The sequence below is a fragment of the Delphinapterus leucas genome, chromosome 15 (genome assembly GCF_059928025.1).
Source record: "Delphinapterus leucas isolate spDelLeu-1000000601 "Yukka" chromosome 15, BTC_Dleu_Yukka2, whole genome shotgun sequence".
Classification (NCBI taxonomy): domain Eukaryota; kingdom Metazoa; phylum Chordata; class Mammalia; order Artiodactyla; family Monodontidae; genus Delphinapterus; species Delphinapterus leucas.
Window position 1 is genome coordinate 9261658 of NC_143143.1, and position 21025 is coordinate 9282682.

Below are 21025 nucleotides of genomic sequence, written 5' to 3' on the forward strand. Positions count from 1 at the left end.
CTGCTCTTCTACAACCTCAAATTTCAACGTGGAAAACAACGTTATTAACTTTAGCAAACATTAGGCGTCTCCTCTTCACAAGGCCCTATGTTTGGCCTTACTGGGATGAGGATGAAGAACAAAGCACCACCTCTACTCTCAGGGCAGAAACAATCTCATAGGAAGACAGCTGTGGATAAAACTGACCAAAAAGGCAAGACGCATCGAAAAACAACTTTGGACATGGAAAGCTGAACTGGAACACAGAGGAGGAACAATTAATCCTAAGGATGTAAGGATGTTTCTAAAAAGCAGTGAAATTTTAGGTAGGCCATGGTCAGTTCAGCCAGGTGGGAGTTCTGGGGACAGGGAATATTCCCAGCTGGGAGGAAAGCACAAGAGGCAAGGATGCACAATGAACAGCCTGTAACAAGCACACAAACATGAGAACAAGGGCTTATAAAAACATCAGCTAGTATTACATAATGAGAGTCTCAAAAGCTAGGCTAGGGAGTTTGGACTTTACTCTAGAGGCAGGGGGAAGATCGAAGTTTTTGAATACAACAGTGACATAAGCAAATCTTTGTCTTATGTAAACCATTCTGGTATCACCATAAAAGCTGGATGGATAAGAGGGAGGAAGATATGAGGTAGAGTTGAGAAGCCACTGAAGGAGCCCAGATGAGAGATGGAGAGGGCCAAATGACAGCAGGGACCATGGGGAATGGACATCAGGATGCTGACTCATTAAGACATCTAGACACTGAATTGGTAACATCTGGCAAGTTGAATGAATATGGAGACGGGGGAGAGGAAGACACCAAGTTGACACCAAAATTCTAATCATGCTAAGGAAGGAAGAGTAGGTACAGGTACGGAAGGTAGTGAGTTTCAGGATTTTTAGCAGTGACTGGCTGCAGAAGTCATCACAAATTAAGAAGTGGGCGAAGTGGAAGCAAACAAAGGATATGTTATTTGAGAAGAACGTATGACCAAGAAGACATAAAACACAGCTGGTAATGAAAACAAGAAATGTCGACAATTACGCTAAAATTAAATCAGAGCCCTTTGAGCCCCCTCTGTAATACCTTAAATGATGGGGCTCTGCACACAAAAGATGAACTTAAAGCTCCTCAGCATCATTCAGTTTGAATAACCCAAGCTCAAGTATAACAGCTATTTATTAATTTATTTGTTTTTAAAAGAAGAAATTCTCACCTGCCACGGGAGTTGCGCCTGGCAGTGGCAGGCTGGCAGGCTGGGCACTGCCATTCACCATCTGGTACTTCATAGAGGGCCGGCCTCAGACAAAACAGGTGGAAGGCTTTATTACACTCGTCACACAAGATCAGCTTGTCATCCTCACCTGCAAGGAGATAAACTTGTACAGCACTGTAGGGAGTGGGGCAGTAGTCAGTGAGCTGTAAGGAAGAGCTGCTCAGCCTCAATTAACCCAATGGAAGAACAAACATTCTAGTACACTGCTACCCCATTTAAAAAAAACGCAGTCATCTTCTGAAAAGAAATGTAGCATTAACTAGACTATAGGTAATTTAGGGTTCAGGTCTTCTAACTTATATCCCAAAATCTTCTCCGGGCTGGAAGACGACAGTTAACATTTACTAGGAGATAGCAAAAAATCAAGCAGTAGCAGGAGATTTTTGCTGCCCCTGTCCCACTAAGAAACGAATCTCCCATGAAGTATTACATTTTTTGCCCTTCCTCCTCCTCCCCGACGACACAAATGCTTCCCAATTCATATCTGATATTGTTCTCCTAAACCATTCGGTTTCCCTACATTTGAAAATACACCAAACCAATTTAAATGATAACTTCTCCTCTCCAACCTTCATTCTACATCAGTTTTTAGAGCAACTGAATGATTTTACATAGGTCTTTTCATCCTTGTAAAGTAAATCACAAAACAGCTTTAGCCACTGAGAAGTCAACCACTGGGGGGCTTTTAGCCATCTAGTTCCTTTTACACATAATGGGGCTCTGAAAGTTCTCAGCATTAAACAGTCCAAATGCTTCGCTCTGTAGGATTCCATGCCAGAAGGTCCAAACCCGACTATTCTTCACAACGTTCAAATACTGCCCTCTACTGGTAGCACCCACCTTACTTCATGGATGAGTAAAATTAAGAGATAATGAGAGATTTAAAATTTTAGTTAAAACTAATTTGTTCCCTATAGAAAATCTAAGAATTGGCGAGATCAACTGCTCTTATTTTATACTCAAAACTGAGGCACAAAGGGCCTGCTGTGATTTGCGAGCGTGTGACTTTAACGACTAGCATTTTATGGACTTTCAGGAGAAGGTAAAATCTGGACCACCACCACCACATTTAAAAGTTGTGTACACAGAATTCTTGAGGGATAAAAGATCTTGCAAATGGAAGTCCTAGTGCCTAATACACTCAGATAAACAACTCTGATTTAAATATACCTTTCTTTCGACAAACTTTGCATCTAGCATTTTCTGCTGACATATCCCATTTGATACAGGCATCAAGCATCCCAAGTAGAACATGCATTCTGGAAAAAGTCTGAGCTTCACGGATTGCTGTCTTCCATTTTTCCAGAGCAGATGCGACCTAAACAGAGACCAAACCAGGCCAGCATTACTACAATGACTTCAAAGACATGAAATGTGGATTTTTCACATAATACTGACAGTATACACAGAGAGAGGACTACAACTAGGTAAAGATACGAGAGCATCCTGATACATTCACCTCCTAGAGCTCCTCTGGTCTAACCCATTTATCTTACAGAAGAAACCAAGGCTCGGAAGGGTGGAAAAAAGTTGCCAGAGGTCACACAAAGAATTCAAGGAGGGGGAAATGACTAGAAACATGTCACTTCTAGTGAAATCCACTTAAAGATTCAGTATCATTTAAAAGCAGGAACACTTGTACTGTGTAAATAATGCTAGTATGCAACAATGTCATGTAGCTTGGTCAGTAAGATTATCAGTTTCTGCACTAATATGTACCATAATCCCAGATTATAGGGCCAAGAAATAGTAAATAGTATCTATAAAGCATTCTATAATCCTTAAAAGTATTAAGTACTGATATGAAATATTCTCTTGACTTTATCACCAACTTCTAACTTAAGTGAAATCTGTAAAGTCCCAGGGGTTGGCCTGGTTTCATTCTGGGCAGTTACTCTCAGCATAATCCACACTGTCTCCACTCATCATCAGAAAATGCAAATTAATTTAGAATTAGCAAAGTAAAAGAGGACGGAGAAAAATGTAATTAGGAATTTTCAACCCTCCCTCTATAAAATATACATTCTGAGGAGGAACAAAAATGCCATTTTAGGATAATTCATTTATTTGTATTGCTGTTTTATTAATTAAAAGGTGACTTTTGGGGATGTTTTCAAAGCACTAGAAAAGCCGAAACAATTAGGTGAGCATCCATTTAAACAAATGCCATTATAGGGGACATCATTCTCAGACAGTCAGAAAATACAACAGAGCTGGACAAGGTAAAGCTTCGGCAGTATACCAGAAGCTGAGAGACTAGGTTATCTCACTCTCATCTACCTTGTGGAGGTCATACTGCTTAACTCAGTCATGACTGAACTAAAGTTAGCCATGCTGGCTACTTTTATTATACAATCTGGCTAGCTCTAGCTAACTGACAACAGCACTGCTTGGTTTCACTGCCCTGTCCTAGGCAAAAAGCCTATTTAAGTAATAGTCTTGCTCCTTTAAGAAAGGCCCGTTATCCCTGAAAGGCCACAGCTCAATTTGAAATAGAGGTGCCAAGGGACAAAGACAGTTGAGCTACTTCTGAAGCTGTAGTGTGAGAGTTCAGGGAGGGGACCAAAGGCTGCCTATTCTCTTTCCTATAGAAACAGAGAACCACTGAGAGTCTTGTGTGTATAAATTTATGAATAATGAGGATAAGTAACAAGCACATCAAAAAAATCTATTTAAGAGGCTGCTAAAGTTCTAATGGAAACTGACTCATTCCTTACTCCAACCTGCAGTGAAGATATTTCAACATCTGCCTTTGAAATACAATTTCCTTCCTTCCCTTTTCAGAGCTCCTCAGTAGGATGCAAGATCTACAATCACAGGTGCCTTGCAGGTCTTCTCCCCTAATGTAATGGAGAGCTGACATACGGTACCACAGATTCTCTTACTGTAATAATTAATGCAAATCTCTTCATTCAGTGGAACATATATTTAAGAATTTCAGGTTTGGTTCCTAAAAGAGTGTTATTGAGAACACTCAATTAGCCAAGGAATGGTTAAAATGGGCTTTGCTGTCCTCTAGTGGACAGTCAGATGCAACAAAAGCATTAAAAAAATCATCAGTTGGGCTTCCCTGGTGGCGCAGTGGTTGAGAGTCCGCCTGCCGATGCAGGGGACACGGGTTCGTGCCCCGGTCTGGGAAGATCCCACATGCCACGGAGCAGCTAGGCCCGTGAGCCATGGCCGCTGAGCCTGCACGTCCGGAGCCTGTGTTCCACAACGGGAAAGGCCACAACAGTGAGAGGCCCATGTACCGCAAAAAAAAAAAAAAAAAAAAAAAAAATCATCAGTATACAGTACTGCTTTTTACTTATTTCCTATAAATTATAAAATCTGAACACCCAGCACATGTGGCCTCATTAAAAGAAACAAACAAAAATCTGAAAGAGGGGCTTCCCTGGTGACACAGGGGTTAAGAATCCGCCTGCCAATGCAGGGGACATGGGTTCAAGCCCTGGTCCGGAAAGATCCCACACGCCTCAGAGCAACTAAGCCCGTGTGCCACAACTACTAAGCCTGCGCTCTAGAGCCCATGAGCCACAACTACTGAAGCCCGTGCGCCCAGAGCCCGTGCTCCACAACAAGAGAAGCCACCACAGTGAGAAGCCCGCGCACCACAATGAAGAGTAGCCCCCGCTCGCCGCAACTAGAGAAAGTCCGCGCTCAGCAACAAAGACCCAACACAGCCAAAAATAAATAAATAAAATAAATAAATAAATAAATAAATATATATATATAAAAAACTGGAAGAGATCCTGAGAATAAGCTTATTTAGCCTCATTTTAAAAAGAGATTTACTGAGATATAATTTATATACTATCGATAACAAGTTCCCCCTGTAAAGTGTACAGTCAATGCCTTTTCATATATTTGCAGAGTTGTACAACTATCAACATAATCTTAATTTTAGAACACTTTCATCACCCAAAAAAGAAACCTTGTCATTCCCCATTCCCTACCCTAACCCACCACTTCCCCGGCACTAGGAAACCACAATCTTCTTTTGCTTTATAGATTTACCTATTCTGACATTTCATATAACATGTGGCCTTTTGTGACTGGCTTCTTTTACTGAGCATAATGTTTTCTAGCTTCATCCACATCCCAGCATGTAACAGCACTTCACTCCATTTTAACTGCTGAGTAATACATCCATTTTGTTTATCCATTCATTAGTTGGCAGACATTTGGATTGTTTCTGCTTTTTGACTATGCTGAATAACAAACACTGCTATGAATGTCTGTGCACATGTGTGTAATGTTCATTTATTTTTCGTGAAAAGAAAGTTTGCCCAAGGTCTCACAGCAATTTAGGGCCAGGTCTCCCAATCCCCAATCCAACGCTCCTGGCATTATACATTAGATCCTGTTTTATCCACTGGGTTATCCATCTAGACCAGCCTCGTCTCCAGCTAGCCTCTAATTTCGAGGGCGAAAACAATAGGCACTCAGATTTTAAAGAACATCTTAAGTGGCCTCCCACTGCACAAAATTCCAGTCCAGAACATTAAAAACAAAACCAAAAAAACCCACCATATCGAAGACTTTTTAAAAACACAGGAACAGTAGCAAGATAAAATTTTGACATACAACACGGTAGCATCAAGTAAATATTGTTTTGCAGTACTGCTGGGAAGCTGGACACACAACGCTGATGAAAAAGTCAAATTATTTAGCATATTTAAATGAAGTTGGGACCTAGTTAGAAGTGGTAGAAGTGCGTATAACAAAATCAAGGGGAAGCCACCTTATGTGCAAGTCACCATTAATCCCTTTACCTAACAGTAAAAAGGCAATATATCTAGGCAAGAATATAATGAGGCTTCAGACCATATTCTTCCATAAAAGAACGTTTAAAATGGAAAAACAGATAATCAGGGACAAATGCATCCAAAGCAAAAAGAGAGTCTAACAGAACCCAGGATTTGGCCAAATTATACGTCTTTCCCATTTAATGCAAGAAAATGAAATAAACATTAAATATTTGAAATAATTGACTATTACAAAAAGGGATTTGAGAGATAATCTACTTTTTCAAATAAGGAAACTGAAGCACAGATTAGGGACTGATATTAGCTCATGCAACAACCTAGTGCCAACTGAAAAAACCCTGGCCCATGCTAAGTGGAAACCTTCAAAGCAAAGGACAGTGGAAAATTTCAGAGCTGTGGCAAGGCTAACCTTCGGTGGGGAACTGCAGGGCATAATGCCATTTTAATGGAGAACATTGCTGAACTACTTAGTAGGCAGCCTAATTGATTTTCCAAGAAACTCTTCCATGTTTTCCATTTGTGTACTATGTGTCTGGGCCTCAAGGTTAAATCTGCAAAGTGCTCATATTTTCCTCCCCAATCAATCTAAGAATCGTCTCATATGACAAGCTAAAAAGAGGTTACTTCGCTAGGGGTTAAATACTAAAAAAGAACTTAAATGAGAACTCTACAGCTACTAGTTCCCAATGAGAAGAAAAATGTTATTGAGTCAAGAAATGGCAAGGAAAGATCACATCAAGAAAAATACTAGGACTTCCCTCACAATTCAGTGGTTAAGACTTCGCCTTCTAATGCAGGGGGCCTGGGTTCCATCCCTGGTTGGGGAGCTAAGATCCCACATATCTCTTTTTGACTATATATTTTGGCTTCATCCACATCCCAGCATGTAACAGCACTTCACTCCATTTTAACTGCTGAGTAATACATCCATTTTGTTTATCCACTCAAAAATCCAAATCATAAAACAGTAGCAATATTGTAACAAATTCAATAAAGACTTTACATGTGTGAAATCTCTGAGTCTATGCCATGAATTAATAGTTAAACGTTTATCTAACTGAATCTTAGTTCTCTACTCACCTCTGACCCAACATGTTCTTTCCTGTATCACATATCACTCTTGGCCTCAGGAAGAAACCCAGGGGGAACATGACAACTGTGTACAACTACCAGAGGAGCTTTAGAGAGTAAACTCATTCTGTGTAAACTCAGAGGGCAAAACAAGGACCAGCTGTCAATGATGAGAAGGCAATTTCAGCTCAACCTAACAAACATTATGTCCACCCCCCTTCCACAACCTAATTAATTTCTACCTGTTCTTCAAAAATCCAGCTGATAGATTCTCTACTCTGGGAAGTTCTAAGCTGCCCTGGTATCCCTCACAGGAGAGCCAAGCACTGCTCTTTCTCAACATATTTGTCACTCTACTCCAACCATCTCTCACATTCAGAGTTCCTTGAGAGCAAGGACTTCCGGCTTCTACTTATGATCAAAACCCCCAGACTTCTGCACAATGACTGGCACAGGCAAGCCTTTACCAGATGTTTGTGAAAGAAAGGAAAGGAGGGAGGGAGGGAGGGAAGTCAAAAACAAGGGAAAGTATTCCACTGGATAATGGCTGGGACAGCTCCCTTAATGTAGTATTTTCAAATTCTTTTCTTCACAAGTAATCTTAAGCAGAAATCTAATACACAAAACAGAAAAAAATGGAGCTGCTAATTATCCTAAAAAAGAAAAACCAGAGACAGCATAATGTTCATCAATAAGGAATTAGGATGTTAAGAAAACAAAACAAAACAAACAACAACCAAAAAAACCCAAATACTACCAGGATGATCTATGCGGACTGACAGAGCGAGAGGACAGATGCCTAGGATATGCTGACGAGTGAAAAACTGCAGAATATTATGCACAGGGTTCCATTCTGTAAAAATCCAACAAAACTATCTTTGTATGTACACAGAAACACGTCAAACTATTAAAGAGTGATGTCCTTGGGGGGGGTGTGTGTGGCAAAACTAAAATGGGAATTGTCTCATATTGTATCTACCTCTCACATTTGATTTACTTACAACGAGCTACTTCTAAAATAAAAAAAACCCAGAAAACTGGATTATACACATACAAAAAAAATGAAGTTGGACCCTTACCTTATACTATATACAAAAATTAACTCAAAATGGATCAAAGATCTAAATGTAAAAGCTCAGACTATAAAACCTGTAGAATAAAATACAGGAGGAAAGCTTCATGACATTGGATTTGACACCAACAGCAGAGGCAAAAAAAGAAAAAACAGGTAAGTTGAACTTCATCGAAGTTTAAAACTTTTTGCGTCAAAAGACACCATCAACAGAATGAAAAAGCAGGTAGTTCCCCGGCAGTCCAGTTGTTAGGACTCCGCGTTTCCACTGCAGTGGGCAGGGGTTCAATCCTTGGTCAGGGTACTAAAATCCCACGTGCTGCTCAGCACGGCTAAAAAAAAAAAACTGAACAAGTAGCTCACGAAATGGGAGATTATATTTGCAAATCATGTATCTGATAAAGGATTAATATTCAGAACATATAAGGAACCCACACATCTCCCCACCCCACCCCCACGAAGAAATTTAAAAATAGCCAAGTGACTCAGAAAGACATTTCCCCCAAAAGATAAGCAGCCAATAAGCACATGAAAAGATGCTCAACATCACCAATTACTAGGGAAATGTAAATCAAAGCCACAAGGTAGGGCTTCCCTAGTGGCACAGTGGTTGAGAGTCCGCCTGCCAATGCAGGGGACACGGGTTCAATCCCTGGTCCAGGAAGATCCCATGTGCCGCGGGGCAACTAAGCCTGTGAGCCACAACTACTGAGCCTGCGCTCTAGAGCCCAAGAGCCACAACTACTGAGCCTGCATGCCATAACTACTGAAGCCTGCGTGCCTAGAGCCCGTGCTCTGCAACAAGAGAAGCCACCATAAGAAGCCCGCGCACCGCAACGAAGAGTAGCCCCCGCTCGCTGCAACTAGAGAAAACCCACACGCAGCAACAAAGGCCCAACGCAGCCAAAAATAAATAAATAAATAAAATAAAAATTTAAAAAAAGGTGGAAGTGACCCAAGTGTCCACCGATGGACCAATAAACAAAATATGGCCTATACACACAATGGAATATTATTCAGTCTTAAAAAGGAAGGAAATTCTGGCATATGCTACAATGTAGATAACTTTGAGGAAGTTAAATAAACCAGTCACAAAAGGACAAATACAGTATGATTCCACTTTATATGAGGTACCTAGAGTAGTCAAATTCATAGACAAAGAAAGAAAATGATGGTTGCCAGGGATTGGGCAGGAGGGTGAAATGGGTAGTTTAGTGTTTAAAGGGCATAGTTTTGCTTTGGGAAGATAAAAAAATTCTGGAGATGGATGGTAGTAATAGTTACAGAACAACTTATGAATGTACTTAATGACATAGAACCATACATGTAAAAGTGGCTAAGTTGTTCATTATGTATATTTTACAATTCTTAAAAGTTTAAAAACCACCACCTTTTAAAAAAAGGAATTAGCTCTGGTAAAGTGGGAGGGGGGACTCTGACACACTATCCAGCTTTACAGGCAGGGCTGTGCTCCACAGACCAGTTTGAAAACTACAACATTTGGAGAAAGCGATAAAGATCAAACACTGGCTAGGGAACAGTGCTTATGTAACTAAAAAGCATAGGGTTAGATAATTTTAAAACCAGATCACATACTTCTACGCAGTCATAAAACTACATCTTCATTAGCTAAATACCTTTGCTTCCTCTGCCATTTTTTTCTCTTCATCCACCTCTTCAGTCTTTGCTGAATCTTCGCTTTGGAGTTTTCTTCTCTTTTGCTTGGGAGCCATGAAGCCTTGGAGAAATTTCTTTATGACACTGGCTTGAAGGGCAATCACACACTCGCCAAAATCCTTCAGTTTCTCTAGTGAGATCACCTACAGAAAAAGATTTAAAAACCAGACTGAGTAAAAGGCCAAGAGAAAGATGAAATAGACAATCCTCGATTAAATTCAAATCAACCTAGACCCAAATTGGTCACATAACATTAATTTAACTGGGTTCCTCAGTTCAATGGATGGCTTATGCATTTGAAAGTAGCCGACTACTTGGACTTCCCTGATGAAGGGATCCATGGGAGGCTGAAACTTGCTCTACTTAAAGGAAGTTACTGAACTCATTCATGCACTCAGTGACTGAGTGCCTACTACGTGCAAATGACAGTCTCAAGGCAAAGAAAAACTGAGAAGGAAAGTAAAAATTTACCAACCTAACAGCTTACAACCTATAAGCCAGATAATACATTTTACATACTTGATCTCATCTAAGCCTCACATTTATTTTATGGATGAGGAAGCATAAAGTAAATCACTTTGATCCAAATCGTGCTCTTAAGGACTGAAACTACCTTCTCAGTCACACAACACATGCCAATTAAAAAAATACCATTTTAGGGGCTTCCCTGGCGGTGCAGTGGTTGAGAGTCCGCCTGCCGATGAAGGGGACGCGGGTTTGTGCCCCGGTCTGGGAGGATCCCACATATCGCGGAGCAGCTGGGCCCGTGAGCCATGGCCGCTGAGCCTGTGCGTCCGGAGCCTGTGCTCCGCAATGGGAGAGGCCGCAACAGTGAGAGGCCCGCGTACCGCAAACAAAAACAAAAACAAAAAAAACCCCCACCATTTTATAACTACAAAGAGAAACAAAGAATGATGATAATCCAACGTTAGCAAGGTGTGGGCCCGGGTTTGGCACAAAGTAGGTTATTGATAGATATTTGCTAAATAAACAAAAAAGTAACTGTAATATTTGAAACAGGTGAAATTCTTTTGGTTGAGTAATTCCTAAAAATAAATCTTTAAGAACAATAAGATGTTTAAACCTTTTTCCCAGGTAATGTACCAAGAATTCATAACCAGACTAATGAAAAAAAGTTACATATATAAGATGCATATATAATTTGTTAATTCTAATAGCAAAGAAATAGAAATACAAAAGTCTGGCAGTAAAAGATTTACGATATCAACTCCATGTGTTATTATGTACCCCAAAGCGACATTAAAGATTAAAAGAAATGGAAAGTATTTATAAACGAGGGAAAATTGGAGGGCAGTGGGAGGTTCAACTGCTCATAAAAATCACACAACTATTAACACACTGTTATAATGCAAATGAACAATTTGAAAAGACTCACAAATATTAATGTTTGGAGTTACGTGGACTTTATTATTTAAAATTAACAAAAAAATTTTTACAGTGATAACTCATGGACAATGTTCTCCAATCTTTTCTCCAGCTTTGTTACCTAAAATCTAATGTGGAACACAGGGTCTCTTGAACTGTTTCACCTATAATACTTAAGGGTCCTTAAGTACAAAAGTGCCTTCACTGAAATGTACCTGTTTAACAGCATGAGTGCTGCCGAACACAAGTATAACTAAGCTGATCAAGTATAGAGAATGAACAAAAGCAAGATACACAAATGTTTCATACCTTACAGCACAGGCATCACATGGGAATGGATAGGTACATGGGAATGGATAGGTTAAATAATGTTATGTGACTAAGACTCCAGGACTAGTTTTCATTCAACTTAATAGAAAAGCTCTTTTTGAACAAAGGTTCTGAGCCAAATACTAGATTTTCCTGGATACCAGCAGAATATAACAAAGGAAAAGTATCATATGTACATAGAGAATTTAGGGTTCCACATGTGTCTTTCAAGACAAATGCAAATATGATTCCCAGGGTCATCTAGGAAAGTCAAGAACAATATCAGGGAACAATTCCAAATCGAGTTTCCATGAGTAACATTTCAAAGGGTGTTTTCCTTATATTCTTACCCGAGCTTCAAATTCTGATGTTTCTTCCACATAACCAAGTCCTCCCTTTTGTAACCTTGTTGCAACTTCAATGAGATCACTACGAAGGAAGTTTAAAAGCTCCTGGTTGCCATCACAGGATTTTAGACCCAAATTTGGCTTCCGGGCCAGATGAATAGAATGAATAATGTCCTGGTACCTAGAAAAGTTGAGGCAAAGGGGAAGAGGAATAAAGGAACTTTAAAAAATGGTCTATTAATTTCAATTACTTGAATGACATGTTTTATTTCTAGAAGACTTATTTAGATCCTTTTCATCTCTCGTTAAATAGCCTCATGTTTCTCACACCAAATTTCAAATTTCTCTTATCCTTGATTCATTTAAAAAAACACACATTTTGTTCTGTATATGGTAATTCCAGTATCTGAAGTATGTTTCTTTACCTAGCTCTCATTCATGGTAACTGGTTTGTGTGATTTTTTTGGGGTGTTTATTGTTTTTTTTTTTACCAAGAGTTTCTTGATATTTTATCTGTGGAAATTCTTTGAGGCCTGGTTTGAAGTTATGCTCCTCCAGGGAGAGTGTGCATCTGCTTATGTTAGTTGCCAGAAATTGCTACCAACCGGAGACAAACTTTAAATCGTCTGCCTGGATTCTTCACAACACAGAAGAAACATGAATTTGAGCTGAAAACCTACACAAGGACCTTCAGAGTTCACTTTCACACTGAAGATTAACCTTTTGAGGTCACAGTAATAAAGACTCCAGTAAGACTCTCTACCCTGGATTCGCCATAAGCTTCACTGTTGGCTTCTTACACCAAAAACTAATGTTCAAGGTCATCGAAGTTGAGTACTAAGTTCCCTTTTCATGCTTAATAATAAGGAGTTTTAATATTATTTTCCTCTGACTATACATTGTGTCTCACTGGTGTTCTTATAAAGGATTCTGCTTTCACTGCCTTCTACCACATAATTTCCCCTTTATTTTCTTCTTTGATCTAAGTGTTATCAAGACAGGACGATTCTGAATACAATTTTAATTCATTTATACATTAAGCAGTGGACCAAAACCAATGATGTACCCATTATCACTCTCAAAAGTGTCTCAAAATTGCAGAGTACGTACTGAACAGTATTTTCCTTCTCTCCTCAATTAAACCTAAATTCCAGCATGAAAGCATGCAGATATTAAAGGTGGCCTTAAGGCAAAACCTATCCCAGTTTTGACAGAAACAACTGCTAGAACAGGAGGGACACTAGCAAATCTAGACGGCACTGATATTGATGCTACTTTTGTAGGCAGGTTTTTTTGTGTGTGGTTTCTCTTGGAGATATAATTCACATAACATTAAACTCACCATTTTAAAACCTATATGTTCAGTGGTTTTCACATTTTAGAAGCATCAAAACTACCTAATTCCAAAACATTTTCATCACTCCATAAAGAAATCCCATAAGGGTTAGCAGTCACTCTCAATTCTCCCCGTCCCTCATCCCCTGGCAACCACTAATCTATTTTCTGACTATAAATTTGCCTATTGTGGGGCTTCCCTGGTGGCACAGTGGTTGAGGGTCTGCCTGCCAATGCGGGGGACGCGGGTTCGTGCCCCGGTCTGGGAGGAGCCCACATGTCGCGGAGCGGCTGGGCCCGTGGGCCATGGCCGCTGGGCCTGCGTGTCCGGAGCCTGTGCTCCACAACGGGAGACACCACAACAGTGAGAGGCCCGCGTACGGCCAAAAAAAAAAAAATTTGCCTATTGTGGATGTCTCATATAAATGAAATCACACAATATGTGGCCTTTCTATGTCTGGCTTCTTTGACTCAGCAAGCAAAATGTCTGCCCACTTTCTAGGATATTTCATTACTTTGTTCCTTTTTATGGCTGAATTTATGGATATATCACATTTTGTTTATCCATTCATCAGTTGATGAATATTTAGGTTGTTTTCATTTTTGGTGCTACTCTGGATACCGACAGAATACTTCTGAATACCAACCAATGTGGAACTGCACTTACAAGGCTGCCTAACTACAATCAGGCTCTCAGTCTGGTGTATGGCGTGTTAGTCAATGAATAATCCTGCTATCTTGTATATACATCGTTTAAAAGCATACTTTTCCAAACAAGCATGAGGTGTCCAGAAAATATCAAACAACGGGACTTCCCTGGTGGTCCAGTGGGTAAGACTCCATGCTCCCAATGCAGGGGGTCCAGGTTCGATCCCTGGTCGGGGAACTAGATCCTACACGCATGCCACTTAGTTCTAAGAAGCCTGCATGACACAACTAAAGATCCTGCATACCACAACTAAACAAGCCACAGCGAAGATCCCACGTGCTGCAACTAAGACCCCGCGGAGCCAAAATAAATAAATATTTTAAAAGAAAATACCAAACAACAAGAACACAAAAGAGTTACAGACTTTTAAAATTTTTACTTAAGCTTTTATGGATAAACAACAACAACAAAAAAACCCCTAAGGTATGTATAATATCTAATGCTGAAGAGGAGATATGAGGAGCGAGATGAAAACCCTTACCTCTTCTCTAGTCTCTCTTTAAGCTGACTTTCTCTTATTCCCTGAGGGTGAAGGCAGTTTAGCAACTCATCCAGTTCCTTTTGACTATCACATAAAAACCTGTAGGGGCAAAAAAACAAAAACAAAAAACCCCCTGTTAACTCTGAAAAAAAAGGGAAGAATCAAACATTAAGAAAGGGATCTAGGATTGGTGGTGGGAGTTGGGAAAGCAGAATTCCAACCTTGCTCAGAAGTAGAACAATTTACTGTTTCCATGAGACCTAATGTTAACTTTATCTTAGGACACTGGAGCCAATGTTTCCTACTAAAACTTAATATGAGGGGACTTCCCTGGCGGTCCAGTGGTTAAGGCTCCGGGCTTCCACTTCAGGGGGCATGGGTTCGATCCCTGGTCGGGGAACTAAGATAAGATCCCACATACCGCTCAGAGCAGGCCCAAATAAATAAATAAGCAAACAAACAAACACATAAATAAATAAAAAGTAATATGAGAGAAATTTTATAAAGTAAATAGGCACACTTGTCCATATCCCTTTCACAGAGTAAAGTTATATCAAAAAATAAAAGACAAAAGGTCATTAAACTAAAGGTGATCACAGCTAAAGCAGTTAATGCGATCACAAAAGTAGAAGGGACCCTCTCAAAACCTAGCTCCCTGCCTAAAAGCAGGATAGACACAAAGGAAGATTAATGGCTATATTTACAATTCCTTTTCTTTAATAAAGATGAAAATCCTAAATACTTCTATTGCCAAGCAGACTGAAAGGCATTTCCAATGCTATGTAAGATCTATCATATAATATACAAAGTTACATTACAAGGAAAAAATAAAATTCTAAACCTTAAAACAAACAGATATATTCTTATAAAAAAATCAAGTCTGCTTTTAAAGCAATGAGCTTACAGATCCAAGAAATCAAAATCACACAAAATGCTCTTAATAGATAATCACTAACTCACTGGGTTTCACTATATAAATTATTTTCTTAACATTGAAAAAGAAAAAGAAAGAGCAACCAGATGAATGCTCACATTACCATAGATTCTGTCCCTGTTTGGGTATAGTGGTCTCTACAGCAATTTCTGTAGCTGGTCCATGTTGTGTGTTCATGCTTACATTTTTGCCTAGGTTTGCTTTCTTACCTAAGAAAAATTTATACATTAGGCTGAATATAGTACATACTCAATTCCTAGTTTCAAACCTAAGCAGTACACAGTGCAAATTCAACAACCAATAACACATATGCTGCCTCTTAAATATATCCACAGGTATAATAGATGCTAATTTCTCTTAAACATCTTACATACAGCACATCATCTGAGACAGTTGCTCTCTATACAGCTGAACAGGCAAAGTTTAAGACTATTACAAGTTATTGCAATAGAATGGAGAGAGATGACTAAATGTCTCAGAGCAAATAAATAATCTGTTCCTTGTACGTGATGCTTAGCACAAAGGCATCTGTGGTGAAGTAGACACAACTGAAATATATAAACTACTACAAACTTACCCCTGGAGGCTTCAAATGTCAAATATGATTAGCTTTTTTGTAAACCATCTCCTGTATACTAATATATGACATTACTATAGATAGATCTTAAGCCTGTATTTGAGGCCTTACCTAATTCTACAATTGGTTCTCTCCCCTACTCCCCTTCTCTCCCCTTTAACCTGCAGCATCTTCCCTGCAATACTAACACATAACCTTGTTTAGTCTTTTCAGTCAGGTAATTCTGAAGAAACTCTGCCATGCTGGAACTAGAAAACATGAAGGAACAACATCCACCAGGATGCTCTAGAAGTGAAGAGATGTAGATGCCAGTCTTCTCCTGAGAGCTGTAACTGTGTGGACCTGATTTCTGAAAATAGCCATTAAGCTTCTGAGACACATAAAATCACAGTCCTTCATCCCACTGGAATCTCTCTCAAGTCTGAAGATCCTAACTTCGTATTTACTGCCCTCACCTGGTTATTTACAAAGTCTACCAAAACTAGACTTTTCTACTAAGTACTACAATCTAACAAATAACATAATTCAACAAGAAAATGCCTTAAATTTGAAGTTTTGGGCTATATACTAATTTCCTTATTTAATGATTCTGTGAGTTTAAAAGTTTGGGTTATGAGTTTCTCTAAAATGAAAGAAAACTACTTTTTGAGAAGCAATTTTCATTAGGTTATATAAAGTACAGCTGGAAAGAACCTTATGTATCATCTAACGCAATGGTTCGCAACAGAAAGCCATGCTGCCTCCTAGAGAACATTTGGCAATATCTGGTGACATCTGGTTGTCACTAATGGCATCCAGTGGGTAGAGGCCAGGGATGCTAAATAACTTACAACACACAGGACAACCCCCCACTACAAAGAATTATCTGGCCCAAAATGTCAACAACAGTGAGGCTGAGAAAACTTGATCTAACCTAACCATCTGGTATTTTTAAATTAAAATTTTTTCTTTTAATTTTTTCTTGGGGGGAAAAAAAGAAATATATATACACAAACACACACACACACACGCACATCTATGTATAGGTCAAGAAAGAATATATACACACAAATATCTATATTTAGAAAAGTACACTTTTCTATTTTACAAACTGAACATACTCATGTAACCAGAACCCAAGTCAAGAAGAACATCATTATCAGTGCCCCTTATGACCCTTCTCAGTCACTTATTTCTAGTAACATATTTGCTGTGTTTAAGGGTCACTTATTTCTAGTTACATATTTGCTGTGTTTCTCCTCACTAGAATTTTAGTTAATTGACATTCAGAACCTTTTATGTCTTGTTTGCCATCTTGTATCACAGCACATGAAAAATTGGTTGGCAAATAAGAGATGCTCCATAAATATTAAATAAATGAATTTTTAAAGTGGAGGAAAAAGACACATAACCACCTTCTTGGCCCCTTACCTCAATTCCAGCCCTTGAAGTACCTACAAAGAGACTTCAAAGGAACAAAGTTTGAAAACTACTTGTATAAATCTAATACCCAAATATCCTAATATTCAAGTTCTTTATCTTTTCACGCTATGCCTGGAACAAAGTTGATAATCAAATGTTAAGTTTCCTTCCTTCTGCTATGCATTTCACATCTTCCCACCTCACTCAAATAAATCTACCTAAGAAGGCAATAAAGAAATTTAGAAAGTGAAAAAAAGTGACAGAGGAAAGACAGTCTTAATATTGACCCTACTTGAGCAGGGTAAACTAACTAATAGATATACATACTACGGGGACAGTAATCCTCATCAGGAGAGTCTGCATGGTCTTTTCGGTGATGGCTGAATCTGTAGTCAATGCTGTCGTGTACCCAGCCTTTCTCAATGAACAAACCTGGAACTTCATCTGAGAAGAGCCAGTATCTACAAATCACAACCACATATTAATGTGTTAGTGAAAGATCATGAGCACAGGATGGCTTCATTGTTGAGGAAGATGATTACAGAATATCACTGAACATTCAGCAGATACAAATCCTAAAGTAAAGCACAGAATACTAAAATTTTGGGAATTTGAGATTCATTTAATATCTGTAATTTTTATAACTTCTAATATTTCACTACTTTAGGTTCCACACAATGTATGCATTTAAAATATCTTACCATTTTTAAAGACTTCTATTAGGATTACATTTCTCCTATCACCATAATTTAAGCTTCATATCTGTGGTATCTTTGAGGACAGGGTCATGTCTTTAACTTCATAACCCTAGCATTTGGCACAGTAAATATTCAAATAAATGTGTGATGAGCAATTCTGTTTCCAATATCCACGAACAGGGAAGCTTGTCTAGTCTTAGTACAAACTAGCAACAATATAGCAGCCCTAAAAGATGATAAAAATTAAGTTTAATAACTCACCTATTATGGTTTCGATCTGTACCAATTGGAGTCCTACGCATGACTAGTTTTGCTTTAGCAATTCCTTCCTGGAAAGCCTTCTCAGCAGCTGCTTTGTGCTTTCGTATTCGTTCTTCTTCAGCTTCACGTTCTAGTTTCACTGTTAAAGATAAAATGAATCAATTAAGTTTTTTCCTAGTAAATTTTACTCTTACAAATTTAAATAAGATATGGAGTGAAATGTGCCTGGTATTAAGTAGAAATCTTAGTTTCCTTCTCCTAATTCTAAACTGTTATAAGAAATAATGTGTAAGGCAGCAATTTCTATCTGATCCTTCTATGTTCTTTGAATTTTGGTGATGTCTCAGCCATCAACTCAGTGCAAAATCTTTTCTCTCCAAAATTTAACTTATTAGTTTTATAATAAATTAATTTTATTTTATTGATAATTAATTTTAAATGTAAAGTTAAAATAGTCCTTAAACGGAATTAACTGAAACATTTTCTGACAGGACCAGCCACAGGATCCTCAAAATGATCAGGATGAATAAAACCAAAATAGCTATTTCAAAATAAAACATATTTCAGTCCTGAGGAATTTAGAAAAAGGAGTGAGAAAGCAAGGGCACGGAAGCATCAGCAGATAACAGTAATTATTGCCTCTTTAATACTATTCTTTGAGTTATTCAGCAAGTTGCTACTGTTAATGATGAAAAAAAAAGTTTTAATCTATTTCTGATCATTCATTTAATAAGTTTATTCTACCCAGATAGAAATTTCCCTCAATAATGAAAGACACCCAGGAATCTTTAAGTTTTTCCACAACTGTCACAAATTTTGATACTGTAAGTAAAGGGCACTGCTATTTACAATGCCAGCAATTTTACTGCTGGTACTCTACTGATGACAACATCCACAATGTAGCGAGAATCTGGAAAATGCATCAGTCTAAAGATGTTACTTAAAAATTTAAGTCAAATTTCATCTATTTAAAACCAATATGGGGGAATTCCCTGACAGTTCAGTGGTTAGGACTCAGTGCTTTCACTGCTGTGGGCCCAGGTTCAATCCCTGGTCAAGTAACTACAATCTCGCAAGCTGCACAGTGTGGACAAAAACCAAAACAGAACGGTATGGTATTTGTTACTTTTAATAAATGGTTTTCTAGCCTGAATAGAGTTGTACGTTTGAAACAATGATTACAGTAGAAATCAGTACAAAGGTCAATGACAAAAAGAGTAATGGCCAAATCACAATAAAGGAAAAGCTCCTTCTCTTGCAGGTACAAACAAACAAAAAACAATCTAGGGAAAGTCATCAAAAAAAAAAAGACCAAATTTAGTTCCAGAGGTTACAGCACTGAGCTAGACATCAAAAGACCTGAACTCTAATTCAAATACTATCCTTGGCAAGGTATTGATATTTATTACATATTTTATAATTACATTACAGGGACTTCCCTGGTGGTCCAGTGGTTAAGAATTCACCTTCCAATGCAGGAGACGCGGGTTCAATCCCTGGTTGGGGAACTAAGATCCCACATGCCACAGGGCGACTAGGCCGGCGTGCCGCAACTACTGAGCCCATGCGCTCTAGAGCCCATGTGCCACGATTAGAGAGAAGCCCGAGTGCCACTACTAGAGAAGCCAGAGCGACACAATGAAGATCCCACGTACCACAACTAAGACCCGACGCAGCCAAATAAATAAATAAAATTTAAATATATATATAATTATATTATATATTTATAATATTCTGTTTCTTGTTTCTCTATATCAATAATCAACTTATTTCTGGCTTCTCAATTCTATTCAAGACACTGTGGTATTGGTGTAAAGACACACATAGCCAGAAATAAGTTGATGTGTCTATAGTCCAATTAACTCAAAATGAATCAAAGACCTAAATATAAGAGCTAAAACTCTTAAGACTTTTAGAAGAATACACAGGAGTAAATCTTCATGACCTTGGATTTGGCAGCAGATTCTTGGATTTGACACCAAAACCACAACCAACCAAAGAAAAAAAAATAATAAATTGGATGTCATCAAAATTTTAAAAATTTGTGCTTCAATGGACACCATCAAGAAAGTAAAAAGGGGCTTCCCTGGTGGTGCAGTTGTTGAGAGTCTGCCTGCCGATGTAGGGGACATGGGTTTGTGTCCCGGTCCGGGAAGGTCCCACATGCCGCGGAGCGGCTAGACCCATGAGCCATGGCCGCTGAGCCTGCGTGTCCGTAGCCTGTGCTCCACAACGGGAGAGGCCACAACAGCGAGAGGCCCGCATACCGCAAAAAAAAAGAAAAAGTAAAAAGACAACAAACACACAAAATGGGCGAAAATGTTTTTGGATCATGTATCTTAAGGGATTTGTATCTAGACTATATAAAGACCCCTTGTAATTCAATAATAAAAAGAAAGGGGCTTCCCTGGTGGCGCAGTGGTTAAGAATCTGCCTGCCAATGCAGGGGACGCGGGCTCGTGCCCCAGTCCGGGAAGATCCCACATGCCGCGGAGCGGCTGGGCCCGTGAGCCATGGCCGCTGGGCCTGTGCGTCCGGAGCCTGTGCTCCGCAACGGGAGAGGCTACAACAGTGAGAGGCCCGTGTACCACAAAAACAAAACAAAACAAAACAAAAAAAGACAAATAACCCAATTTGAAAATGGGCAAAAGATCTGAATTAATATCCCCCAAAGAAGATATACAAAAGACAAATAGGCACAAGAGAAGATGACATCATTAGTCATCAAGGAAATGCATATC

The 21025-nt window shown here is 39.0% G+C and overlaps 1 protein-coding gene across 3 annotated transcripts in view; it reads right to left on the bottom strand.

Annotated features, from left to right (window-relative positions):
* The window catches only part of BAZ1B (bromodomain adjacent to zinc finger domain 1B), a 65618-nt gene that overhangs the window by 5387 nt on the left and 39206 nt on the right, over positions 1-21025 (bottom strand). For 2 of the 3 annotated variants that reach the window (XM_022588060.3, XM_089895765.1), the window contains exons 8-15: positions 18285-18423; positions 17653-17786; positions 15451-15556; positions 14414-14512; positions 11892-12069; positions 9807-9989; positions 2428-2575; positions 1198-1345 (exon numbers count right to left, since the gene is read on the bottom strand). In XM_022588060.3, coding sequence (XP_022443768.2) covers positions 1198-1345; positions 2428-2575; positions 9807-9989; positions 11892-12069; positions 14414-14512; positions 15451-15556; positions 17653-17786; positions 18285-18423 — 1135 coding nt within the window. Of the gene's footprint in view, positions 1-1197; positions 1372-2427; positions 2576-9806; positions 9990-11891; positions 12070-14413; positions 14513-15450; positions 15557-17652; positions 17787-18284; positions 18424-21025 lie in introns of those variants that run through there. The other variant, XM_089895766.1, reaches the window with a different exon arrangement.